General features: G+C 47.4%; 10 protein-coding genes across 10 annotated transcripts; 4 read left to right on the top strand and 6 right to left on the bottom strand.

Annotated features, from left to right (window-relative positions):
• Window positions 1-2168: 2168 nt before the first annotated feature.
• N7495_005704 (uncharacterized protein) lies at window positions 2169-3154 on the bottom strand (the record flags this gene model as incomplete). The annotated part of the gene is made up of 2 exons (XM_057208355.1): window positions 2169-2709; window positions 2772-3154. 2 exons carry the CDS (start codon window positions 3152-3154, stop codon window positions 2169-2171), a joined length of 924 nt encoding a protein of 307 aa, XP_057062129.1.
• Window positions 3155-5949: 2795 nt separating this feature from the next.
• N7495_005705 (uncharacterized protein) lies at window positions 5950-6606 on the bottom strand (the record flags this gene model as incomplete). Its single annotated transcript, XM_057208356.1, has 1 exon — window positions 5950-6606. One exon carries the CDS (start codon window positions 6604-6606, stop codon window positions 5950-5952), a length of 657 nt encoding a protein of 218 aa, XP_057062130.1.
• Window positions 6607-7124: 518 nt separating this feature from the next.
• N7495_005706 (sugar phosphate isomerase/epimerase family protein) lies at window positions 7125-8216 on the bottom strand (the record flags this gene model as incomplete). The annotated part of the gene is made up of 1 exon (XM_057208357.1): window positions 7125-8216. The coding sequence occupies one exon, from the start codon at window positions 8214-8216 to the stop codon at window positions 7125-7127; it is 1092 nt and encodes a 363-aa protein (XP_057062131.1).
• Window positions 8217-8786: 570 nt separating this feature from the next.
• N7495_005707 (Gfo/Idh/MocA family protein) lies at window positions 8787-9878 on the top strand (the record flags this gene model as incomplete). The annotated part of the gene is made up of 1 exon (XM_057208358.1): window positions 8787-9878. The coding sequence occupies one exon, from the start codon at window positions 8787-8789 to the stop codon at window positions 9876-9878; it is 1092 nt and encodes a 363-aa protein (XP_057062132.1).
• Window positions 9879-12490: 2612 nt separating this feature from the next.
• On the bottom strand, window positions 12491-14239 carry N7495_005708 (sugar porter family MFS transporter; the record flags this gene model as incomplete). The annotated part of the gene is made up of 3 exons (XM_057208359.1): window positions 12491-13189; window positions 13249-13650; window positions 13703-14239. The coding sequence occupies 3 exons, from the start codon at window positions 14237-14239 to the stop codon at window positions 12491-12493; spliced, it is 1638 nt and encodes a 545-aa protein (XP_057062133.1).
• A 1023-nt stretch (window positions 14240-15262) lies between these two features.
• Window positions 15263-16327, top strand: N7495_005709 (shikimate dehydrogenase family protein; the record flags this gene model as incomplete). Its single annotated transcript, XM_057208360.1, has 1 exon — window positions 15263-16327. The coding sequence occupies one exon, from the start codon at window positions 15263-15265 to the stop codon at window positions 16325-16327; it is 1065 nt and encodes a 354-aa protein (XP_057062134.1).
• Window positions 16328-16524: 197 nt separating this feature from the next.
• On the bottom strand, window positions 16525-17815 carry N7495_005710 (inositol monophosphatase family protein; the record flags this gene model as incomplete). The annotated part of the gene is made up of 5 exons (XM_057208361.1): window positions 16525-16633; window positions 16685-16816; window positions 16872-17310; window positions 17366-17560; window positions 17629-17815. 5 exons carry the CDS (start codon window positions 17813-17815, stop codon window positions 16525-16527), a joined length of 1062 nt encoding a protein of 353 aa, XP_057062135.1.
• A 1594-nt stretch (window positions 17816-19409) lies between these two features.
• On the top strand, window positions 19410-19877 carry N7495_005711 (type II 3-dehydroquinate dehydratase; the record flags this gene model as incomplete). Its single annotated transcript, XM_057208362.1, has 1 exon — window positions 19410-19877. The coding sequence occupies one exon, from the start codon at window positions 19410-19412 to the stop codon at window positions 19875-19877; it is 468 nt and encodes a 155-aa protein (XP_057062136.1).
• Window positions 19878-20244: 367 nt separating this feature from the next.
• Window positions 20245-22980, bottom strand: N7495_005712 (putative C6 transcription factor QutA; the record flags this gene model as incomplete). Its single annotated transcript, XM_057208363.1, has 2 exons — window positions 20245-20404; window positions 20459-22980. 2 exons carry the CDS (start codon window positions 22978-22980, stop codon window positions 20245-20247), a joined length of 2682 nt encoding a protein of 893 aa, XP_057062137.1.
• Window positions 22981-23702: 722 nt separating this feature from the next.
• N7495_005713 (putative quinate pathway repressor protein QutR) lies at window positions 23703-26440 on the top strand (the record flags this gene model as incomplete). Its single annotated transcript, XM_057208364.1, has 2 exons — window positions 23703-26135; window positions 26186-26440. The coding sequence occupies 2 exons, from the start codon at window positions 23703-23705 to the stop codon at window positions 26438-26440; spliced, it is 2688 nt and encodes an 895-aa protein (XP_057062138.1).
• Between the last annotated feature and the right edge of the window lie 326 nt (window positions 26441-26766).

A 26766-nucleotide genomic window follows, 5' to 3' on the forward strand; every position in this document is an offset into this window, starting at 1 on the left:
TAGTAATTCCTATTTACTATGAATTGCATGACCTCCTTATAGAAGCAGCTTCTTTTGAAGGCGACTTTATAGGGCTTAGTCCTGATATCTCTTCTGCTGTCTTGGTTGGAATGCAAAAGTATAGGAAATACTATGATCTTATGGATATGCAAGATATCTATTATATAGCTCTTGCTCTTGATCCACGTGTCAAATTTGCTCTTTTAGAACAAGAGCTTGAAGATGGGGTTATCCAAGGAATCATTCAGAGCATTAAGGTCTTTCTTCATAAGAAATATCCCCCTTTGGCTACCTCCATCTCTAGTTCTACTTCTAGAACTATGGATCCTCCTGCTCGACCAGGTATGAGAGCTCGTCTTCTACAAAAAGTACATTCTCAAGAAGTATCTCGGGCTTCTGATATTGATCGCTATTTTGATGAGCCTCCTATTCAAGTAGAAGGATTAATAGAAGACCAAGATGACTCTAAGTGGCTGCTTTCATGGTGGAACGCTCATAAGGATCAATACCCCAGGATGGCAGCAGTTGCAAGGGACTACCTTGGTATTCCAGCAGCTGAGGTTTCAGTTGAAAGACTTTTCAGTTCTGTAAGGGATATCCTGGGTGTTCGTCGACAATCTCTGAACAGTAAGACCATGAGAGAGTTAGTTTTGTTAAGAGATGTATATAATATTGATTCCTAATTGAAATTTCTTTTACTTGAGAATTACATGAGATTTATAACTCTATAGACTTGGAAATATATATTAGAACTGCATGTGGTTCTAGACACGTGATATAAGCTACGGATATTACGGATATCCGTACGGATAGAGGGCATTTATTCGTAACCGTAACCGTAGAGATTTTATTCGTATCCGTAACCGTAGAAATTCTACGGTTACGGTTACGGATACGGATATCCGTAAAACCGTGCCGACCTCTAGGTACAGGTGCACGGATTTTACTCGGGTTGCGTTTCAAATATTACCATATTACCCCTCTCAGCAAGTAGATGTGCACATGGAGCATGACCCCAATTGATCTACATTTTACCGGGGGATCAGTGATTTGGTCAGCAAAACTCTGTAGCTAACCTAATTTGACGGTACTTTTGTCCTGAGACTGTACTAGACCGTCAGAGACCTTTGCCACATCCCAATCTTGGAACATACCCCTGCCAACATTGGAACACGACATACTGCATTATCTGAAGATCATTGAGAGGGCTGTAAGCTGCCCCTTGACTGAAGATTCAAAATTGGGTGGTGTTAGTTAGATTCAAGTCACATTCAATCGGAAGATAGGTCCCATTTTGCCAAAGTAGCAAAAGAGCTTAGGAATGCATTAGCTTGAATCTAGCTGGCAGAGACGAGCCTTATTGTACATCACTTGAACGAGAACCCCACATCCAGGGCTTGCGCATTGATGACCTAGCACTTAGGACCTCAGAGTCAAGGTCTATTTCTTCTAACATGGCCAACGCATACCTAGGTATGCTAAATATACAATGCGTCATAGTCCAAGTTTTCCAGAGATCGGAGAGCGAACTTCCACCCTTGGAAGGTGGCATGACCGATTTTTTATGACGGACCTCTGATGAAAAAAGGAAGGTTTCAATGCAGCACTTTCAATGTTTTGTCAAGGTTGATCCTTCCTCTCTAACTCTTGTATAACCCGATTATAGAAACTATATGGGCAAGCTTTCCAATACAAGTATACCACACACATAAGCTATCATATGGCTCCTTGTACTACGTAGGCAACCCGAGAGCAGGCTATCTTCAAGTTCGGCTGATTTAACCATTTCGATATACTCTTTTCGCTGTCGCCGCATATCTCGCACTTCCTCATTCAACAACCTAGAGCAGTCTATCCTATTCTATCACTTTGTACTTTACTACCTCCAAGACGAGGTTCTTCTCCTGGGACTTGTCCAGTTGGGCAATAAATGGTTATGATCTTGGAAGGGTTGAAATATGAGAAAGACCTTTTGGCGCGTCTACTGACTAGTTTTGTTGGTCACTGAATTTATTGAATAGCTATAACCCCGCTCTCTGTTAATATCATGTTGGGAAAGAAGTGGATTATGATCATCCCAGAATGGAAAACAACCCTGGAAAACGTCATCAATAAGTAATAGTACAAGTGTAGAGCATAGGATGCCTTGTGACTGAATAGTGGACCCCTTAGGCTGTGTCACTCCCACTGCCACTATCACCAGCAGTATCGACATCCCCAGAAACATAAACAACACCAGCGGTATCGACGATTTCGCCAGTAGTATCACTGTCAGCAGTGTCATCGACATTATCATTCTTGATGCAAAGGAACTCCAGATTATCAAGAATATCCACGATCTTCTCCACATTATGAAGTTTCATGCCCATTTCGGCCCGTTGGGCATTGATAAGTTTATACCTCTCTCTTTCCCCCAAGAGATACTCTGCTTTCATTGCCAGCACTTCTTCGATAGTCTTGGATGAGTCGGGCTTCTTCAGCGCACTGATTGCATAACTGATGGAGTCGCTAGCTTGCTCCAGATATCGAAGCTCCAACTTTTCCCTATATGCAAAGTCATAGCCAAGGCATACAGGGCATGATTGGTCCACGCCGCAACTGCCAAAGAGATCTGGCCATCGTCTGCTAACACCACCACAGCCGGGGCAGAATGAGCCTGATCCGCCGCATTCCGGGCAGTGGCCCCAGTAGTAATACTTCAGGACATCTCTAAAAATCCCAAGTCAGCAATGTATGACAGGGCTAGAACCTAGGGGAGTGCAGGAACTTACCGGCCATGCGGTTTTACGATGATTTTCACTGGGTTCTCAAATGAATCAAGGACCTTCTGCAAATTGTTGTTAAGAGAAGAATCTTTGTCACAATCCTCAGAGTCTGAGTCGCGCTCCGTATCTCCAGCCTCATCTTCGTTGAAAAAGCGAACGTCGGGACCATCCATGGTCCAGTACCCGGCAGTTGGCAGTCGTTTGCGGAGGACTTCCTGGACAAAGACGGAAGAGGCACTAGGATTTGTGCTGTCTCCACATACTGTCTGGACGCGGAACATAGCTGGATAGAGAAGGTACTCGGTTTTGCTGCTGGGGTCAATGCGGCGATCGTTGATTAAGATGAGGTCATTTGGAACAACAGCTTCTGACAGTGTATATTCTGGCATAATGACAGACTTTTCAATGAAACCTAGCTATGGCCGTAGCAGATGAATAGTATAGATATGGAGATGAAGATGGAGGGTGAAGATTGATGCGTCAGTCATTGACGAGAAAAGAACCTTGAATACCTTCGTCTATCGCCCAGGAGGGACAAGCGCCCCGACAGTCAGCATCATCCTGACGTCCAGACTTCATTTTCAGAGTATCGATTCTTGGAAGGTTTTATGGTCAAGTCCTCATAGAGCCAAGGCGACGAGATTGAGGTTGATCCATGACTCTTGGATACTGGATCTCCAGTTCTTATGTTGATTGGCCCAGCATCCTTCCTCCAACCCCTCTGGAGAGCTAAAATTGCAGTGTAGTTCTCACCGAATCTCCAGTTCTTATGTTGATTGGTTCAGCCTCCAACCTACCTAGATTTATCCGTTGCCCTATCAAAAAAGTCTCTCAGTGGGCTTCGTTCAGTCAGCCACTACCTACTGATCATCTTCCTAGTTAATCAATACTGGGCATAAGTCTTTAATTAGTGGGCTCAATTCCCTTCATTGGCATCTTAAACTAGTCATGCGCCAGTACCTCCTCGATTCCTGGACGATTCTCAGGTTCGTAGCTCAATAGCCTACGCAGAAGACCTGCTATTAAATGCTGTTCCTTTTGGAGTGTGATTAAGGGTCCATGTAGCAAACTGATCATCGCTCCAGTCTCATCTGGCTGCCTGACAGATACAACTTCTGTATCCTCTCTTAGCGCTGCATCGAGTGGGTATTCGACACCGAATGAGATGAATTTTCCCTCATCAGTAGATAAATTCCTTCATGCTTTCCAATCATCCCACAGAGGTAGTTTACCAAGGAGACGCACTATATCTGGTAGCATTTCTTCACCATAATCCCGTACCGGAGTGCAATCTGTTTCCGGATCTCGAAAAAGTGTGCATCCTAGCGCCCATAAGTCGCAGGCCAGGCCGATAGTGTGTTCTTGGGCGGGCTGATATCCCTTTCCACATCAATTTCCATGTTGGCAGGAAGTGTGAGGTATTGTGGCGAAGATGGTGGAAGGTCCTCACTTCAGTAAACATATACATATGTGTCTTCTGGGGCTGGCCTATGTGTGTGTGTGAGAAATAGAGAGAGAGAGAGAGAGAGAGAGAGAGAGAGAGAGAGAGAGAGAGAGAGAGAGAGAGAGAGCAATTAATCCTTGGACAAATAGTTGACGCCATTCTTTGTTAGCTTAGCAGGGATATTAGCTGGTCTGAAATCTATGGTATGATTAGTTCCTAGTAGAGCAATAGATGATATGTAAATACATCTGTATCGCGTAATTGGTGATAGTGGCAAAGACGTGTAAGACCCTGTTGTAGCTTTGGTGTAAGAAGATATTTATGCTTGAGAAGCTTTTCTTGGCTTTTCTGAAGCATTTTCATGGGTTTCGGAGTGTGTTCAATCAACACTAGAGGAGGGTGATATCCGTGCCTTCGCTTCCACCAAACCCGTCTGTCTCCCAGGTTCAGCATCCCGAGCATTGCAGAAGAAATTCGCCTGCCAATCTCGAGGATTCCATAACAGGGTCCACCCACAAATGAACTCAGCATAACAGCATTTCATCAATAACAAGGAATAAGACCTTCGCCGAAGCATGCGACAGAGGTTCGAGAGGTCGGAGTGCTTGAGGGAAAACACAGTCAAATAGAGCAACGTGACGTGTTGAAAACAATGGAGAGAAATCCAACCAAGAGCATTTACAACAACTTTATCAAGACGAAACAGAACCAGCCAGCGAAGTACGACACATGAGTTTCTGGCAAGTCATTCAACCGGAGATCAATCCAACATTCCACGCGGATGCTGCCCCGATTCCGACGCCCCTCTGACTCAGAACCTCAAATCATAAGAGAGAGAAGGGGTAATGGGGTTTCGTCCAGTTTGTAGATTAGACTGCGGGAGTTTTTGAGACAGCTAGACCCTTTGTCGTGAACACTTGAGGGAATCTCTGTCAATTCCCTTCTTCGGAATACAGTATGCATAATTTCGGATTCATTCAGGTACCAGCACGCTGCGTAAGCACTATTACTAGCATGGACGCTATCAAAGCAGTCTATTTGCCCGATAATCAGTGGAGCGCCTACTGTAATGAAAAAGGGTGCCAGTTGCAGCATGCTCATACCAGAGGTAGCTTCAAGGCTAGATACCACTGGGGGAGACTAATGACTACTTAATAAGGTGCACTTTGAATATAATAGTTGTACTTTTGTATTAAACGTACAAATGAAAGTTAGTATCACGGTACAAGAAACAAGAGTCACTGAAAAGATATAGCAAGGCATAATAATAGCGTGGGGCCAAGTTTCAAATGTATGCCGCCAAATTTATTTATCTCTCAACCAAGTCGTCGACGAGGTCGCTTCGTTGGGCTTCCTGCGATCGTAGTGGATTGAGTAAAGACGCGGAGCCAACTCCCACATATGTACCGCCGCATTTGTTAATCTCTCGAAAGATTCGTTGACGAGGTCGCTTCATAGGGAATTCTGCAAAGGCATATATACGTTGCTTCCCTTTCCCCGGTGTCGATGGGGCTGAGTTCTCATCGTCCAAAGCATTTTCAATCACTGCACATTAAGCAGTAATTGAAACCGAGTAATCTCGTAACTGGTTCTTCGGTTTTGTTGGTGTCCAGTGTTCCTCTGTGAAAAGAGCGCTCAAGAATCTGTCGTCAACTTTCATAACCATGTAGTCCCAGGCTACCCTCTTGAGTCCTATGCCTCGTAGTCCAGAGATAATCATATTGGGAGAGCATAGGGGCATTATCTTCCCCCCCCAAAAGTGCGGACCTCCCACGCAGTTCCTGCCTCCCGGCAAGTTAGGCCCGGAGGCGTAACAAAAGCGTTATCACCATTCAGGCGCCCCGAACGAATACACCGGAATTCGAGGATATGTGCAATCTCGTGACCAATGAGAGCGGCTAGAAAGAAAAGCATTGGGGGTTTTGAGTTGCTGCCGTCGTTTTCGAAATGAAGTGCCTCGACTAGAGAGTAATCGAGGCATACAGTGTCCCTGGTGGATTTTGGGTTGAATATGGTTTCGGAAAAACTCGACATCGGGTCTGAGCTCAGCTCAAAGAAATGCATATGAGTTTTGATAGCCGTAATGATTTCATCGTCAGGAACAGGAATCTCGGTACTATCGTCGAGGAAAACATCCTCAGAGCCAGCTTCTGCACGCTTCACAAAGATTCCAAAGGTGCTGGGTCGTGTTAGGATGATTCTCGAAATCAGTCCAAGTGCTGGCTGCATGGCAGAGAAAGACCTTGCAGCAGCAGGTCCTCCTCTTCGGAAGGGTAAGAAATGCTCAATCGGGAACAGATTCTCGTTCTGCAGGTTGTAATTGAATGGGCGCTGGGCTTGCGAAAGGAAAGCATCTATAGGGAACCTAAACGGTTCTTCTTGAAAGGAGGTCGCCATGAGAAGATGACTTTTCTGGTGAGTTCAAAAGCCGCAGTGTGACAGCACTAGAGAGTTGGTGCTCAGGCGAGAGGTAAGTGTTCGTGCTGGCAGGCAAGAGGAGCATATAAGTGGGGCTGATGGCCGATTTACTAGTCCGTATTAGGTTAAATCCCAAAATTAGAAAGCCCTCATTTCAAGAAGAAAAAAGACTAATCTGTATAGTATTGTATCTAACCCACCTTTCGGTACACGAAGCGATATGATAGAAGATGATGGATATATCCCTTTGAATCAAAGTAAGGTCTATTTTGCTGTTATTTGCTAAGTGAAGTTCAAAACTGGGAAACAAATCATATAAGAAACTTCCAAGCTGGAAGAGCTCCTATCTTATGCGCTCAAATATGCGCGCATCAAGTCTTCCAATCGCCTGGGTATTTGTACCTAGATCTATCTATGTATCATAGACAATCATCAAACGTAAAAAACTATATACATATCAAGTTAAAGTAGGATAAATCGTGCCATTAATCATCTCTTCACAGATGATGCTGAGGAGCGGGCCCAGGGATATATTCTGGAACCATTGTGACTGTTTTTTTCTCTTGACCCTCCCATTGGAAGATCTCAGCAGCCTTGTTATAAGACTCAATACCACGGCGGGCATGATCAGCCGGAGTAAATGGGTCAGTGTTAGCCAATGTGCGGCTAAACAATTCGAGAGAGACCCAGCCCTTAAACTTGAGGTCTTCAAAGAAGACACGCGCGACATCCAAGATAGGCAGATACCCACCACGCTCCTCCTCGAACGGAAACAGACGAGCATTTCGTGACCAGGACATGCGGACGGGCTGACCAGCCACATGGAAGGGATGCTTCTCATCAAGAGGAGAAGTAAGGCGCTCACCATCAACAAGCTGCACATAGAAGATCTTGGCGGGGTCGATATTAGCAGTCCGCAAACGCTCCAGCGAGGCGGCGAGATCAGCAGCGGCATTTGGTGTGCAACCGGTTGGTGAGGCCGGATCAGCATATACACGACCAGCAATATTAAATGAGTCTAAGCATAGTCCGAAGTTGGAGCGGTCCACATCACGGACAATCTCCCAAGAGGCCTCCCAGGTATCGACATGGTCACCCCAACAGAGAGCCTCGTAAACGAAGCGAAATCCAGCACCAGCTCCCAAATCAGCAAGACGCTGCAGGTCGTTCACAATCACGGTGCGATCAGCTGTCGTCCGCGCCTTTCCGGTCTCGGGGTCCGGCCCGAGGAAGTTCGAGGGGACCTGGATCAAGTCTGTGCCTAGCGCCCGCGCTAGGGGGAACCACTTGGGGAGCTTATCGTGCAGGAGACGGTCAGTCTCAGCTCGGTCAATCAGTCCCTCGTACATGGAGAAGGGCTGCAGGCAGATGATGACCATGCCGAGGCGCTCGCATAACCGCCGGGTGGCGTGTGCGGCTGCAAGGTGGTCACCGTTAAATGTGCGTTGAGCGTAGAAGTCTAGATCGTCGAAAAATAGCTCAATGCCCTCGAAGCCATGTGCAGCAGCTTGCATCAGCTTGCCTGGGAGGTCGTGGATGCCGGGGCGACCCAGGGACATGGATGCGATGCCGGGGCGGTTGATGACCATAATGACGGTTGCTATATATGGAGATTTATATATATGAATGGAAGGCGAGTAAATGCGCAGATGGATAGGAGACTCGATATAAGGACAAGAAATGCAGAGAAATTTGAAATTGTAAGATGAACAAACTAAACAATTACGGGACTTATGCGGATAATGGCTGAGCTGAATAAGGAGCGACTAAACGTACTTCCCTTAACGAATGAGGGTGCAATGGCTGATTGTAATTCTGGACCTTTTCAAATTTCGCCTCTAAAAGGTGGGATATCAGCCGGCTAAGACTTTCTAGTTGAAAGCGTTTATCCGCCTACCCCCCACTTTATTACATAATTCATTTACCCCGGAATTTTAGTTGAAGTAACTAAAGTAGTACTGGTTAACAGTTCGTTTATGTTGCCAAGACTGCAGCATTCAAGGTTCTTTCATTCTGAGTCATTAAAAACCACGAGTATTTATATCTGTCGCCTACCCCAATTCAGTTGGTACGTCTCAATCCGAATCCAGAGTACTTGTATCCTGACCTTTGATTCTTGACAGTTTCATCTTGATATCTCCAAAACAAAACAAATTATAATGTCTGTTAAAATTGCCATCATTGGCGCAGGTATAATTGGACCTCGTCATGCTCACTCCGTCGTCAAAAACCCCTCAGCAGAGCTAGTTGGACTTGTTGATCCCGCACCTACAGGCCCAGCCACAGCTTCCGAATTGAAAACAGACTACTATCCCTCCATAGCAGCATTACTAGCATCACCGAACCGCCCAGAGGCAGCTATAATATGCACTCCAAATAATACACATGTCCCAGTAGCAAAAGAGCTACTAGCAGGTGGAATTCACATTCTCCTCGAGAAGCCTGTGAGCGATACCCTGGAAACAGGCCGCTCACTGTTGGAATTTGCCAAAGCGCCCGAGCATGCGCATCTCAAGATTCTAGCTGGTCACCACCGCCGCTTCAATCCCTACGTACGTGCCACCAAGTCCATTCTTGATGCAGGGTCTCTAGGCCGTCTCATTGCGGTCAACGGCCTCTGGACACTCTACAAGCCAGATTCGTACTTTGCATCGCCGACAGAATGGCACGCATCTCGGGATCGAGGCGGCGGTGTAATTCCCATCAACCTCGTCCATGATATTGACCTCATGCACCACTTATTCGGGCCCATAGTTCGTGTGCAGGCGGAGCGGATCACCCCACAACGGCCGAAGCCTCACGATGCAGATGAGGGTGCTGCACTCACGCTCCGCTTTGCTTCTGATGTCGTGGGTACGTTCCTTGTTTGTGATGCTACGCCTTCGCCGCATAGCTTCGAGGTTGGCACGGGTGAGAACCCGATGATTGTACCTACGGATAATGGGTCAGATTTCTATCGCATCTTTGGATCGGAGGCTTCGCTTAGCGTGCCGGATCTTACGCGCTGGAGTTATGACGGGAAGCCGGAGAAGAGCTGGTCGCAGCCATTGACCATTGATAAGATTGATCTGCCCGATAATGTGGCCCCCTTTGATCTTCAGATTGCCCATTTCGTGGATGTTGTGAGGGGCGTGGCTGAGCCTAGTTGTACTGGGGAGGAGGGTTTGCGTGCTTTGGTCGTCTGTGAGGCTATCCAGAAGGCAATGCAGACTGGTCAGCCGGTCGATATTGCAGTTGATCCGTTGGCTTAATGGGTTTATCATGAGTAGTCGAGCAAGATCGAGGTGGTAAAATACCTAGATATTCATTGACAGTGCCTTCTCAAATGTTAGCAGGTAGTTCCACAAGCTTAGCTGTTAGACTCTTCCATGTTGGTACTAAGGGACCAAAAGATCTACGAAATGATATTAGAAGACGAGCTCAACAGAGACTTATATCACGAGCTTTGGTAGTCGTGAGCACCATTTTCAAATCAAATCTGTAGTCATTGTCTTATTAGGAACAGACTTATGGAACTGCCTGTATAATTCTCCGCTGTTCCTCGATCAAGTAATCAAAGGTAGTGTAGGTAATTTTCAATTTCTAACTATAGCTTCACTGGCTGAGTCATGAAAGCTACAACTCAGATAATTCGATAAAATGACAGAGAAACATCATGATATTCAATTTTAATATATGTCGACAATTGTAACAAAGTTACTAGGTGGTGCCTGGAAATAATTCATCTATGAGGTCATTTACTGTTGACATGCACGCGTTTTTCGACCCTTAAAAGGACCGTCTCCCAGCTTTCCTCACTTTTTTTTTCTCTCTTCTCCATCACCCCTCCACTGTATTTTCTTTCGAAATCTTTTCTGTTATTTGTTTTCGTTCTTCATTACTGCTCTTTTCTTACTTATTTACTTTCTTTATCACCGTCGCTCATCACTGTTACCCACCTCATTTGTTTCTGTTTTCTTTCTCCCCAGCACACACACACCTGCATACAAAGTCCAGACTACTCAACTAACCGACTACTCGTGGCTATGCTACTCTGGTAGATCCTCGACACTATTCAGGGTGGGAGCCCAGTGTTCACACAAGGCACTGGACTCTCAGCTTTCTTATCAGGTTGGCTGACTTAGTTTTGGTTGACACGACAACCATTTACCACTCAACGCAAAGAGTGAGTAACACGACGGTCGACGACCTTGCGTGACTATACTTCCACTCTGTCACATCCCGTTGATTTGATTCAGGAATATTCAGAGATGGAAATAGATCTGACGTACATACTATGCGTCAGGTCTCTCAGTAATCCTTTTTCTAGGTACACTGACATAGTTTTGGTCACACGAGGCGAACAAATTTCGCAACTATTGCCTTTTGATAATCCTGTTGATATGATCCGGGGTTATTCAGATGGGAGGTCCTAAGTACGCTTCGGCGCCAGACGCTCTCGGCAACCTGTGAAGGTGCTGATATAGTTTTGGTTTCATCACGATTCGTGCTCTTGCCACCCTTGATACCCAGTGACTTTACCAATGTCCTGCTCTGTCAGCGTGGGAGTCTGCCATACACAATGCGATGCTAGATTTTCGACCAATTGCTGATTGTCTGGAGTTTTGTCAAAATCACAATCTTGAAACATTGTGACTCTTTCCATCTGACAGATCCAGTGGCTTTGGTCCTACTCTGTCAGGTGGGTGTCTGCCGTTCGTTATGGCCGGCTGACTCGGGCTTTTATTATAAAAGTTTTGATAAACGAATCGGGCTCTTGCCACTCTGATCCCAGTGACTTCGGTCCTCCTGGGTTTACCACATTCCGACATTCAGAGTGGGATATCTGGTGTTCACACTAGGCATCAGACTCTCGGCCACCTTTATTGAGGGTGGTCGTCTGGAGTTTTGTTACCACTCGTAGCTCTTGCCACTCTGATAAGATCCTGCCAGGACTATTTGGGTGGGAGAATGGTGTTCACACTAGGCACCAGGCTCTTGGCTTCGGCTGACTTGAGTTTGTTAACATGACGCATTTGGGCTCTTGCCACACTCGGGGTGGAAGGCTGGTGTTCACACTAGATGCCAGTCTTGCGGCTGCCTCAATAGGTGGCCGACGGAGTTTTTGTTAACATGACCATTTGACCACCCTTGGCTACGTGAATTCGTTCCTAGCTCTTCCATTTTCCGTTGCGGACCTGGACTTTAGTGGTCAACACGCGTCGTCTCGGTCCACTCAAACTTGGAGCATGTTCCTTGTACATCCATCCTACTCTCTACATCTACACAGGGGATGTGCTGGCGAGTGTGACCTTGGGTAGTTGAGGCGGGGTCGACTCGGTCCACTCAAATTACCACTCGGCTATCCTATTTCCACTTTCTTCCACTGGGATATGCTGGCGAGTGTGGCCTTGTGGTGACCCCGAACAACTACGATTGTATGGAGAGTAAGCAGGTGAGTCCGTTAACCACCCCCTTCCCTTCCAAACTCCCCTCTCCCTCTTTCTTTCTTTTGTCCTCTTGGAAGAAAAAACTTCCACCTGGATACCAAGAATTGATGTATAAAGATCATCTTATTTTTTACACCTAGTGGTCAGTTCCTGTGCTTGCACAGGCTCTGACCACACCGTATGTCACTGGGCTTACACTACCCCCGGCCGATGTGCACCTCTTTTTTCATCAAATGCTTTGGTTTATCCAATCGCTTGGAGAAAGAACTGGGTTTTTGCTGTCTTTCAGATGTCTAGTTTCAAGGTTTATGACGGCGGTAATGATGGAGATTATATAAGTCGTAAGGCATTGCATTCGCTATATACATTCATTACAATTCATATCCTTTTATCCAAGAACCAAAGTAAAAAATCAAAATCATAAAACAACATAATCATGCAAACTTTCCGGGATCGGCTTTAGCATGTTCAATCTGCTCATTATCTATCTTGGAAGCAGCAAGACCCGAATCCTCAATCTCGTGACGGAATTGAGCCTCTTCCTCTTGAATACGAGAAATAGTCTGCTTGTGAGCGACCCAGACAGGCTTGATCTCAAAGAGAGCATCCATAGATTCAAGGGGAATACCCTTGGTCTCGGGGATCAGGAAGAAGACAAAGACCATTGAGCAGAGCATCAGGGAGGCGAAGAAGAAGAAGACCCCGTAGCCCATTGAGGCGAACATCTGCGGGGTGAAGCGTGAGACGAGGAAGTTCCAGAGCCAGTTTGATGCGGCGGCGGAGGCCTGGGCTAGGGATCGGACGTTCGGGTCGAACATCTCTGAGTTGAGGACCCATGGGGTTCCGTTCCAACTTGGAGTGTAGCATATTGTCCAGAGGTAGAAGAATGCCATGGCCATGATGCCACCGCTGCTCATGTGAGTTCTGGGGTGCTTGGCCGGATTGGCGACCTTGATGTATGCGCCGACGATCCACATGCAGATGGAGCCACCGAGGGATCCGTACAGCAAAAGGTTGCGGCGTCCAAAGCGATCGATCAAGTATAGGAGCCAGATGAAGGTAGCCACAGTCTTGACGACGCCGAATATGCCCGTAGTGAAAAGACTAGTGTTGGTACCAGTAAGACCGATAGCCTGCAGAGGGACGTTAGTGTCTAGGTGATTGAAGAAGAGTAAACTCAAAAGGGGCTTACCTTGAAGACAGTAGGAGAGTAATAGTTTATAGCATTGATACCCGAACCATTTTGCCAGAAGAACAGCATGGTGCCCAGGAACAGACGCCACTGGACTTTTTTATTCTTGCCGACGGCCTTGAAAGGCTGCCAGAAGCCGAGACCAACGGTTGAGCGCTGCTCTTCCAAAGCCTGGTCGATAGCACCGATTTCTTCAATCATGTATATGTCATCCTGGGGCAGTTGGCGAATCCAGCAGAGGTTCTTGATGGCCTTCTCACGATTACCGCGCATGAACAACCAGCGAGGGGACTCGCGGATGAAGAAAACACCCATCAACAAAAGTCCAGGAGGGATGAGTTGAACGGCAAATGGAATAATCCATTGCTTATGACTAGGAGCCAAGGTCTCGGAAACACCATACTACAGAGGTTAGCATATTATAAATATTGAGTTTCATGCAAAGCAAACTTACGTTGATCCAGAAGCCCACAAGTCCGCCAATTTGCCATCCCAACTCATATACACCTACAAGTCGACCTCGGATAGCTGGAGGAGACAGTTCAGAGATATAGATAGGAGTGATGTTGGAACCAGCGCCAACACCTACACCAGCCAGGACTCTGCCACCGTAAATCAGACCCAGGCCACGATCGCCATTGGCACCGAGCATAAGACCAGCGCCCAGCATGAAAACTAGGGCAGAAACGGACAGCGCAATCTTGCGACCATAGAAATGACCGAGAGGGAAACCGAAGAGGGCACCGAAGAAGGCGCCAGCTTGGTAGAGGGAAACGATGTTGGCGCTCACGAGGTTCCTCTCAGTTGTGGACATATCATTGAAGCCGAATTCGGCCTTGAAAGAATCCAGAGATAGAGTAGTACCAATGAAGGCACTGTCATATCCGATCATGCAGGAGGTGCATGAGGCGACTGCAGCCAATAGGTAGATCCGCCAATTGTAGACAGCCTTTGGCGTCGGCCGATCCTCGGTCAATGACAAGATACCCATTGTGGCTGGAATGGAGTATCAAAGATAAAAAGAAGATGCGACTGCAATTGATACGCAGAGGAGGGTGCGGCCCTTAATGAAGAGGACTGTTGCCTCTTTAAGGGGGAGAAGAGATTATCAAGGAGTTGGATGAAGAAAAAAAGAGAGAACAGCTAGAGGAACGGGGCGATCTAAATACTCTTTACAGGAGGGTCGGCGGAGAAGAGAAAATCTGGGGTTCACCCCCGTGAGGTCCACAGGGGCAAATGAAAATCTCGAACTTCGTGGAGAAGTGGAGGCGGAGAAAGACATAGCGCAGAAATAACTGCTTTTAGCCTTTTCACATGACCTGGTTAAGGGCCGGCAAAACGAAGTGTTAGATGTTAAGTAGGCCGAGCAGAAGCCAAGCCCTTGGTAGGAAGAGATACCAAGAAAAAAGGTTAAGAAGTGTGTAAAAGTGGCTCCGGTGAGTCCAGAAAAGTCGAATGGAACATGTGACTTGCTACAATCTCGAATCCGGGGTACCCCAGGTCACGTGGTTTGTTTCATTTGGACTCAAGCCACGATAAAGCGACCAATCATAGACATTTTACAAATGGAAGAACACAAGGCCGGCAGGGCTGATCTGAGATCCACGCGTAGATTAAGTCACAGGCATCGTATTTGTCCCGTGTATCTGATTGGGCAATTTGGTGAAACTAACATAATCTGATTGGATCCAAAAACTCTGCATAGAAGGATTTCCCCGTGGGGTAAAGGGGCGTGTTTGGGCAAAGCGCTTAGCCCTAGACCGTATGGAGATGAGATCCCATTAGGATTTAAGAATAGATATTTGGGACTCGTAACTAGTTGCAGCGTTCACTATGTTTAGAATGGGAAGAGAAAAGTGTTTCTCCGCCCCGCGGCTGTACCTTTATGAACTAGTTATATGGTACTTCGATTACTTCATACTTCCCCACCTCTTCATAAATTTATAAAACCACCAATCCCTCCTACGATAATATCATTCTCTATTCTCGTCAAAATTAAAATCATCCATTCAAAATGGCCGCACCTCAAGTCACAACCTCTACACAACAACCAGAGGAGCCCATCACCAGCCCTGTCAATCTGGATGGCGTGGCCTACCTCTATGGCCACCCACTACTAAACTCCATGTCACCACCCCTTCACCAGACTGTATACAGCTCCCTCGGACTTAACTGGACACAGATCCCGCTATCCAGCGTAACAGGCACATCAGAAACCTACCCACCACCATTCACACGATCCCCACCGATCGAAAAGTTCCTAGCCACAATCCGCGCCAACCCCAAGTTCGTCGGATCATCCGTAACAATGCCGCACAAGGTCGCCATTATGCCACACCTAGATGACCTAACCGAACACGCAACCCAAGCAGGCGCTTGTAACACTATCTTCTTGCGCAACGACCCAATAACCGGCCAGCGCCAGCTAGTCGGCACAAACACCGACTGCGACGGTATCCGCGAGGCATTGACCCAGAACGCACCAGATCCGTCACGCTTCCGCGGCCGGCCCGCTCTCATCATTGGCGGTGGTGGTACCGCCCGCACAGCGATCTATGTCATGCGCCGCTGGCTCGGCTCAAGCCGTATTTACGTTGTCAACCGTGACGCAAGCGAGGTCGCCGCCATCATTGCTGAGGACCGCCAGCGTAACCCAGACCCTATTACCCAGGCTCCTATCATACATGTGACTGACCCTGCCGAGGCCGCTAAGCTCGAATCCCCATCTGCTATTGTCTCTGGTATTCCCAACTACCCGCCCAAGACTGTTGAGGAGATCAAAGCTCGTGCTGTCATCCAGGCTTTCCTGGGCACTGCCGCTGATGCGGCTAAGCAGGAGGGTGTCATTCTTGAGATGTGTTACCACCCCGTTCCTTGGACGGAGATTGCTGAGCTGGCTTCGGTGGGTGGTTGGAAGGTTATTCTGGGCTCAGAGGCTCTGGTCTGGCAGGGTCTTGAGCAGGCTCGTCTCTGGACTGGCGAGGATATTGTTGGTAATCCTGCTTTAGTTGAGCAGGTGAAAGAACTTGTCAACGGGTCTGTGGCCAAGAGAGCAGCGGCCACTAGGTCTAACCTGTGATTATTATGGAATATATATAGGACACTTGCCTTGGTTATAGATGGATGGCGCTGATTACGAATTATATGACTTTGACCTCCAAATGATCTTCAGTGCACCTAGTATATAGACAATATGGACAAGACAATATGGACAATATTGACGTTGAAGTTATTTGAGATAACCAAAACCTGTACATTGGTTGTTCTACGGGACTCTTAAGCCCCAGGGCGTGTATATTCAAGGTGACGGACCCGCCGCCAAACTTCCCGCACTGTACGTTCCTGTGACTCGCGGCCAGTTTCAGTGTCTGAGGGGCCAGCAGGTCTAGACACAAGTTAGTTAAGAGTGTCGTAAACGAGATATGGCAAAACGTACCTGATAGCGAGATACAACCGGCTTCCCATGCGCACTTCTTCAATAGGAGCAGTGTCCACATTCTCAGGTGGGTTAGCAGTAGTGATCAACCCACCAGCTTCAAGAAGAATCGCAAATCCAGCCGCAACATCCCTAGTAATCAATGAGCAGGGAGAAACTCGTTTATTGATTGAAGTCTGGAACTTACCACTCCCAACAGCCGCCTTCCCACCAAATATCAAATGATCCCATAGCTACGTATGCCAAATCAAGGGTAGCACTACCCAAGCTGCGCATACCATGCACCATACCACCCTTCCCATTACGCGAGCCCAACTCCGCAGCCATGTTCACAAAGCTCTCGATCTTACGATGCATATTTCCGTCCGGTATATCACGGCGGTCCTTGCCCCATTCACAAGAGAAGATACATTGTGACGGTGCATTAGCTGGCATGGGTGGGATAGACGGGTTTTGGATGAGTGGCAGCCGGCGTGTCTCGTTGAGCCAGGCACCACGGCCGGTGCAGGAGGAGAAGAGTTGGTTTGTGAAGGGCTGGTAGATGACTCCGATTACGGGGCGGTGTTGGACGATGAGGGCGATTGAGACGCAGAACATGGGGAAGATGTGGGTGTAGTTGACGGTTCCTGAGATGTTGATTAGCCTCGGGAATATTAGATTGGTGTTTGGGGTTCGATGTACCATCTAGTGGATCGACACACCATGTCGGATGTTCGTCAATAAGGTAATCGCGCGACTGGCCTTTGGCATAGCTTTCCTCGCCGAGAAATCTGGGGTGGAGGTTAACTTGGTTGTACGAAGTGCGGGGTAAGAAGACGACGAACTTGTGCTTGGGATATTTAGTCTGAAGAGCTGTCCGGATAAATAGTTCAACATCTATATCGATATCACAGTTAGCTCTGCAAGCAGTACGAAGATCCCTCCACGACTAGATATCTTCTTACCCTCATCGGTCTGAGTCACGATATCAACGGCATTCTCCTTTTCCTCAAATTTCTGCGATTGAGCCTCGCTTCTAGAGATCCGCATCTCGATACGGTCCATCAGTATCTTTCCAGCTTTGCGGCCGAGGTCCACCGCAAAGGTATATATTTCATTCAGCTCATCTTGTGAGAGAGGGTCAACAGCCATGGCGGAGGGTGTTGGAATGTGTGGCTCAGCGGAGCGATTCTGGTATAGCTCAAGATTGAACGATGATCTAGATGGGCGACTTGTAGATGCTGAATAGGTCTGGAGGAGGTGGATTGGGGTTGAGTGAGTTGTCGTTGCAAAATGGTCGGGGATCGCACCGTTGCTAGCCGATCAGGCTTATCGTAGCTCTCCACTGTGGGTCCTTCACACATGGTCATTTTTAAAGAGTATGGAGTATGGAGTAGGACGCTGGCGATTGTTCTTAAATCAAGCTGATACTTATGTGTTATGATGGTAGGATAAGTTTATGGTTCCATCAAGAGCATAAAGAGTGGGCAAGTAGTTATTAACAATTACCTACTAACTATAATACCTATCCTTTACTTATTGCATCGCTTCCCTCCTTTCGATTACATTCCACTTTAGATCACAAGTTTTTAAGCCCTTGGAAGGATCCTGCTCAGGTGACTCTTTGATTCCATTTTACCTCTACCCAGGTGGCTTTAGTTGCCCAGCGATCAATATTTCCTAATGAAGTATCCTGGATGCCTTATTTCTCAGGCAGATTATGTCCTATGAGTTTCTGAAAATTTATCAATTTACTAGGATAAGTACATATCTAGAGTATGCAAAGCATGATCCTCATACCAGCCCTGATGGTTGGCATGTAAAGTTAAGATTTATCGCATTTATGTGATGTATGGACTCGGTTAGGGCACTCGCCCGTGAATTCCATCTTACCGAGTTTTGAATATTTTGATCAACAGCTGAATGTCAGAGGTATCCAAGTAACATAATAGGTGAACCTCCTCAAGATATTAGGTGACGTGACCTGAGTTCTATACATACATAGAGCACTTCAAAATAGATAGGTCAGGGCTACTTTCCCAGAGCCGTGGATGGATGAATACCATGGGCAGGCTGCTCGACGCTTGGTCTACATTTTTTTAGTTTCAAGGATGAAGGGTAGGAACGATACTTCAAAGAGATAAGATGGAGCTCTGATTCAAAAATATTACGGAAGGCCAGAAAATCCGCCACAATCGCCATGTCCTTGGTCTTAGCCTTCTAGAGAGGGGATTGAGGAAATGAATAAACCGATTCTGAATGGATATGAGGACGTCAGTTAACCATACTGTATGTCAAGTAGTCATAGGAATGAATATCTTTTTTAGCCAGCGGGGCTCTATTTCATCTGATGTCCAGCCATTTGGACTGAGCTCAAATCTCTAATTCTTAGGAAGATCAGGGAACTTACCTTGAAATATTAGGCAAGGAGAGTAAATCCAGACGCGCTTATACACTTCAAATGGTAATAACTAACGAAGCTCTCACAGACCGACACAGGATTAATCGTAGCAACCTCAGTTCGTACGGAAATTTACCTCTGTTTTATTACTCGAACTATGGAACGTCCATGCGGTAAAGTGCTCAGCCGCTGAGGGGCGATTAAAAATGCGGAGAAACAGACGGATATCAATTTAATCCATTATTTATTTCTTCCTATCTAGCCTCCTCTCCATTCTAGAAACCATACTATACTCCATTCCATCAGTCAAAATTTCAATACCAATCACAGCCACCACAATTGACAATGGTCAAATCAATCCTCCTAATCAACGGTCCCAACCTCAACCTACTGGGAACCCGAGAACCCCACATTTACGGCTCAACGACCCTTCCCGAAGTCGAAGCCAGCGCAAAGTCCCAAGCTAAAAGCCTAGGCGCAACCCTGGAGCACTTCCAGTCCAACCACGAAGGCGCAATTGTTGACCGTATCCAGGCTGCGCGGGGCAATGTCGACGGAATCATTATCAACCCCGGCGCATACACGCACACGTCCGTCGCTATCCGCGATGCGTTGCTCGGCGTATCGATTCCCTTCATTGAGTTGCATGTGAGCAACGTCCATGCGCGCGAGCCTTGGAGACATCACTCTTATTTTAGTGATAAGGCTTCGGGCATTATTGTTGGTTTGGGAGTTCATGGGTATAAGGTTGCGGTTGAGCATGTTGCGCTTAACTTCAAGGAATTGGAGAAGGATGATAAGACTGCTCTGTAAGCGGCTTTTTTTTTTTTTTTCAAAAGGGTGGATTCAAAATGAATCTGAGATTTCGGGAATTTGTGTGTACATATAGACATTATTATGGGGCTCTCCGAAACTACTGGATACTTTATTGATGTCTTTTATTGATTCCGATATAGTCTATTATCTGCAAATCTTGAGTCTTTCGACGGAATTGTCATGCTGCTTAGAAGTATACCCCTTTTTTCCAAGCTCCGTGCAACTACACCTGTCTCGCAAGTGGCCGTGTACCAAATGTGTGGCCAGGCTCATCAACTGGTGCCGACCGGCGGCAGTCATAAGAGAAGAGTCTTCATTAAAGAATTTCATGTCACCTCTTCGGAGTGCCTACCATGCTCAGCTGTTATGATTCTCGCCGAGGAACGGTAGATCCGTTTCGAGGCATCTGTTGCGTCTGCGCTAGCAAGAAAGGTTCAATTTGACTCGGAAAGGAGTAAATCTCCGGAACCGCGCTTTCGGACACAAACCCAAGATTTTGCATGAACTCGGGTTGATTGTCGACCCTTTCATGGATGAATTAGTAATTTAACGAGTAAATACAAAGTTGGCAGACTCACTTTTCAGCACCATCTAACGATGCCAGCTCGTCAAACAATGCGTCTAAATCAGGAGCAATTCGTTGCCGTCGTGATGGTGGCCCATATCCATCCATCTCGACATAATGGCCAAGACTAAGGGCTGGATCTGGGAATGCCGGATGGTATTGTGGGCCTGAAGGAAACGGCGTTCCAAGGTCAGACATTATCGCTGGCCCGTTATGAGATTTGGCTGATGCCTGATGGCGTCCACTTTCGATCCCACCGTCCAATTGTCCTGGTAGCGATACCTCAGAGACACCGCCAGCGGTGGACAAAGATGGTGGAGTAGGGGTGGAAATCATACTTCCATCTTCTATATTTTGAGTGACTCTGAGCCACGGGGCTGAAAGGTAGTGGTCAGGTGTAGATGTCAGGAGTGGGGTTTGTTGAACTTGCCCCTGAGGAGTGGATATGGGTGGTAGGCCATGCCTATGTGTAGAGTCTTCCGACGCTGACACTCGCAGTTTTTGAGACGTAGCCGGGGAGGTGATAGCCGCCTGACTCATTTGCATGGAAATCTGGTTGGTATTGGGCCGATTTGAAACCGACCAGAGCTGCGCTAGATGAGATGAAAATGATTGGATCTTGTTCCGCATGCCCATGTCAAGATCTGATATAGGTTCCCGAGAGTATGTATGTGGGAGACAGAATAATAGTATGATGCCAAATGTTGGAAAGGTGGCCGAGAAGCTGTAGTTTTCCATGTATATTTGAAGGAGTGAAAGCAAGTGCTTTGAGCTTTCAATTGCAAGAGCTTTATGGGGCATGTCGGGGATGTTCTGATCACTCTCCCGTAATGCGATCTGCAGGCTGAGGGCGGAAACAATGCCCTGATATGTCATCTCGAGGCTGAAAATATGGGGAGAGGCCAGTTTGATTGGTCGACTTTGCAGATCAACACGATAACTCCTCGGCAGATCTGTTACCCAGCGCTGTAGCTGAATCCCTAGTGACTCGAGCTGTGATCTGGAAATAGTAGGATCTTGTTTGAGGTAACACAGATCGTTCAGAATCGAAACCAGAGAAACAAGACGATTAAAAGTGCTGAGTGCATGGAGTGGTCCACGCTGCATTGAAGCTCGGGATGACTGTGACGGTCGAAGGCCAGTCTGGTCTTCCCATGGGTGCCATTCCTCCAGTCCGTCCTCGTTGATACACCCTACCCTAGTCAAATCGTCTTTCCGTAGCGAGGGACATTGTGACGTCTGTTGCGCGATCAGTGTTTCGAGAACGAAGCATCCTAGAAATACATGTTGCGCCCGGCCTAGTTGCTTGCCTTGCGCAGGAGATCTTGGTTGGTCAAGACCCAAGGTTTGCGCAATTCGCACGGCATGTCCGACCAGCATCCAAGCAGAAGTCCACTCCTTCTGACCAAACTTTATTAAAGACAATATGAGTAGCGCTTGAACATGCCCAAGTTCAAACGGGCCATTCTCGGCGGGAATCAGTTCTCTGGCGGTACTGTACAGTTGCGAAGAGTTAATTCGTTCTGGTTGGTGGTTATTATCGCGGGTCGCAGTAATGGATGCATCTTGGAGTGAGGCAAGAGTCAAGACGGCCCATAAAGCAGCGTGATCTCCAGAGCCAGGCGTTGTACGTGTAACATAAACATCACCTTCAGTATATTGAAATCCTGTTCGGAGGATGTCATGCTTTTCCAGAATGGGAAACCAGCATTGCGTGTATGAGAAGTAAATGTCGAGAAGTGGCCATGCGTTATAGGGGAGCTGAATGGGAGCTTTATTTGAGGTCGATTGAAGGGGCGGGTTTAGGGAGACTGATGAAGAGTGAAGATCGTCTGGCAAAGTTTGTACGCCAGAGTCTCGATTATGATGCGCTGAAGTCTTCAGAGGAGCAGCGCCAACGATTGATAATCGTGATGGCGATACGCCGGGGAGGGGAGTCTCTCGTTGCTCCAACCCTTCTGGAAGTTGCCATTCATGAGCCTCGGACGAGGCAAGAATTCTATCGATATCCAAGGGTGTGTGCTCATCGCTGATTAATTGGAGGTTGCGCTCCCTCTCTTCCTCTGGTAGCTCCAGTACCACCAATATTCGCTCAATGTCCCTCAAGACTGTACTGTTTTTGAAGGAAGATAGTAACGTATCCGATCCTTCGGCTTCCTTGCCCATTGTAGCGAGATGACTGGGAAGGTTGATGGACCTCATTAATGCGCGCATCACATCTTCACTGCCCTGTATTTTCTGGAATACCAGCCCCCATAGCAGCTCAAGCGACCGAATATAACCTGTCGGTAGGCCTCGTTTCTTGGGGTTGGCCTTGTAGGTGCAGGGTCGGCATAGCGATGCGCACGTTGAGCACACGGGTTGTACTCCATCGCACTTGTCCTTTTTAGAGCGGCAGCTGTCGCATGCTCGCGAAACGCGCTGTCGTTTAGGCTGCACTGCAGAATCCTCCAGTATTCTGTTGTCTTGATCGTCGGAGTTCAAATGTCGCTTTCCCTTACCCGCACCGGTGGCCTGGCGAAGGTCGGAGGACATTGTGACAGATTCGATTTTCCACCGGGCGGTGTCAGACGCATGATACTGCTATGCGATGAGGGTGAAGATTCTGGTGAACCTTTTGCCGATGGGGCAGTCAAATGGTGGTCTCCATGAACGATTTGCCCCCACCGGAGAAAAAAGGACCGTGCAAGACTGGTTGAATAGGGTTTTGTTACCCCGTAGAATACGGAGTACGTGGATGACTAGGATGAGTGAGTCGGATAATGCAGTTGTCAGCAGGAAGGTCAACCTCGGCTCTGATCCGCTAGCGGTAAAGTCTTTGAAGGCAAAATGTTTCTAGACTTTTGCAGAGACCAATACAGTAAGATTTTGGTTTATTTTAATTTTGATTATCATATATTTTGTATTCCCGAAGTATTTGGACTATTCAGTCTTTAAATATAGGTATAATTCCGTTATTGTTCCTCATAATCGCCAGGACCTAACAAGTCTGCATTGCATGAAGCTCACCCCGCGGGGAAGGAAAAATGGAAAAAATACCAGCCGGCAGAGCGATTGGCCGCCCCGGTTATAATACCGTATCTTCAAACAGATTTACTAATTCTGCACCCCGCAATCTCCATTCGTCTTAACACCAATTCGGCTTCATCCCCCACCGGCTTCTTACCACCCCTTAGCTTGCAGGGATCCAAGCCTTGGCTCAAGTCTACGCTTATCTGACGACATGCTCATCCCCTTAATTCACTAACACTCATGCAATGTCCGTCTTGGTGCGCCCACCAAAGCGCAAATTGTCTGAGCCTTCCGATTCTGATGAGAGGAGAAAAGAAAGTTCCAGGATAGCTTCATGGAAGGCATTTGATCGAACATACTCGCAATCTAACTCGCGCCAACCTAGTGAGCAGCCTGATACGTGTGGCAATTCACACAGTCAGTCGATCTCAACCAACGCAACTCCTGTTCCCATCAGTAATCACCCCTTCCAAACTCCGCGAAACTTCAGTCCAAAGGCCTCCATCGTACTTGTCGGGATTCGAGGTACAGGGAAATCCAGTTTAGCTGTGATTCTTGCGACATCTTCTGGACGCCGCTTGATTGATGCCGACCATTACTTTCACCAGGTGACGGGCTGCTCGCGCGCCGAGTTCAAAAAGGACAATGAAAATCGACAGCAAGAAGTACGGGTCTTCCAATCCATGCTTGAGGATAACAAGGAAGGGTGTGTTATCGTATGTGGCGGTGGACTGGAGAGTTGTGCCCAGGAACTACTGAGAGATTATGCACAAAGTCATCCGGTCATCCATGTCACTCGAGATCCCGATAACATCCAATCCTACCTAAAAAAGTGGAATACTGAGAAAGTGCGGCTCTTCTTGCTGCTGAGCGGTCCAGTTTACCGAGGATTGTCAAATTTGGAATTCTTCAACCTCTCCGAACCTACTAACGGAGACAATTCAGTAAAAGAAGGCCACATTCCATCCCCAGGGCCGACACACGCACATTCACCATTTTTGACCTTGAAGCGGCTCCAGAGAGACTTCCTTCGTTTCATCGCCTTTGTTACTAATGATGTCACGGTGTTGACTCGCCAGCACGCCTCTTTCCCACTATCGCTGTTACCAGTCCAAGCTCGATCATATACCTCTGCAATCTCAGTCCCATTCTCCGCACTGTGTGAACAGCCCCTTGATATTGAAGAACTGGAATACGGCTCAGATGCTTTTGAGCTAGTAATCGACATGGGAAGCTTCTCAGATGAGCTATCAACCCCTTGGGATATGTCAGAGAAATACCAGCAAAAGTCAAATGCCAACCTACACGATAGTATTAGCCAAGTTGTGTCCATCATTCGTCGGCATATTATTGTGCCGCTTATATATCACGTCGATGGCCATGTCACGAAAGGGTCTGCTTCTCCAGCCCAGACTACCAATGAGTCTTACTTCCATCTAGTCTTCCATGGCCTACGACTCGCACCAGCTTTTGTGACCGTTGATCTCTCTCGTGATGAGAGTTTGGTCTCTGAAATTGTGAGGTTCAAAGGATGCACGAGTGTCATTGGCCATTTCGAGGCATTCCGCTCTCTACCTGGTGGCTGGGATGGAGAGGAATACATGAAGATTTATGAACGCGCAAAGCGAATAGGATGTGATATGGTCCGGATCTGCCAACCAGCTGAGAAGATGGAAGACAACTTTGCCGTTGAAAGTTTCCGATCCCGTGTTCGAAATCTTCCTGGGGCACTTCCTTTAATCGCCTATAACACCGGGCCCCTTGGTCGCAAATCTCGTTGTTGCAATCCTATTTTGACGCCAGTCACGCATCCAGCCCTAATTCATGAAAGTCCAACAGAAATGCGTTCGTCAATTACTGCCCGTGAAGCTCAACAGGCCCTTTACAGCTCATTCACAGTGGATCCGATGCGATTTTACGTTTTTGGTGTCAATGTCACCTACAGTATGTCACCCGCCATGCATAACACGGCCTTTAAGCTGTGCGGGATGCCTCATCAATATTCGCTTTACCAGTCACCTACTCTTCGTGGATTGAACGATCTTGTCCAGAATCAGTTCTTTGGCGGCTCAAGTGTCAGTTTACCCTACAAAACCGAAGTCATTCCTCTCCTACATTCCATGTCACCGCATGCCCAAGCGATCGGTGCTGTCAACACCCTCATTCCTATCCGAGATATGGATACATTCGATCCCCAACTCCCAGTAGGTATCGAAAAATGCCGGGCTGGTCCCGTCGTGGGTTTACATGGCGATAATACTGATTGGATCGGTATCTGCAACTGCATCCGCCGAGGTCTTTCACCTGCGAATGCTGTGTGTCCTTCCACAACCGGTCTTGTTATCGGTTCTGGTGGCATGGCCCGCGCAGCTATATACTCGATGATCCACCTTGGGGTGCAGAACATCTTTGTTTGGAATAAAACTCTCGCAAATGCCGAGAAGCTTGCCCATCATTACAATCGCCAAGAACGCCACTTGACTGAACAAGGAAGAAGCGACGGGCGCCCAAGGGTCATGACCTTAAGCTCACTAGGCGATCCTTGGCCAGTCGACTACAAACAACCGACTATCATTGTATCTGGTATCCCGGCTCATAGTATCGGCGGTCAGCCAGCTCCTAATTTTAACGTGCCATGCCAGTGGCTTGAAAGCCCGACAGGGGGTGTTGTCATCGACGTAGGTCCCAGTCTGTATAACAACTCTTATTCTCGCTAACATGTTATTAGCTGGCATACAAACCCCTCCACACACCACTCATGAAACAAATACGTGCTCTGTCGCACCGGGGCTGGGTTCCCATGGATGGTCTTGACGTTCTCCCTGAGCAAGGTTTTGCCCAGTTTGAACTCTTCACTGGACGCCGCGCACCTCGACGGCTCATGCGGAATATCGTCCTCCAAAAATACGTGGATGAGGATGGAAACCATGATGCCAGTTACATCAAAGATAGACTGCAGAACTTGGATGGCAATCCAAGCTGAGCTGGGTTGAATTTTCATGTCGGTTCAAGCTTTGAGTCAGTGCCGCCTAAGGCAGATCTCATGAGATATGCATCAAATTATTGGTGATGCCGATTGTTCTTTTAGGTCGAGAGATATCTGTATAAGCACATGATCTCTCTAGTACAGTCTTTCTTCATTGGAGAATTCACGGAACAATGGCTTGGGTCTTCTCAAGTCAACAGTCAGACAGTACGACTGGACTTCACGTTACTGTACAGGATCTCTATCCAGAGGCTGGGTCCTGGAACTTGAGAAATGACCAGATGGAAAAAGGATCTAACTGCTGCGTATGACATCAAACTTGG

This window comes from Penicillium taxi (genome assembly GCF_028828555.1).
Source record: "Penicillium taxi strain IBT 34144 chromosome Unknown utg000004l_segment0_segment0, whole genome shotgun sequence".
Lineage (NCBI taxonomy): Eukaryota > Fungi > Ascomycota > Eurotiomycetes > Eurotiales > Aspergillaceae > Penicillium > Penicillium taxi.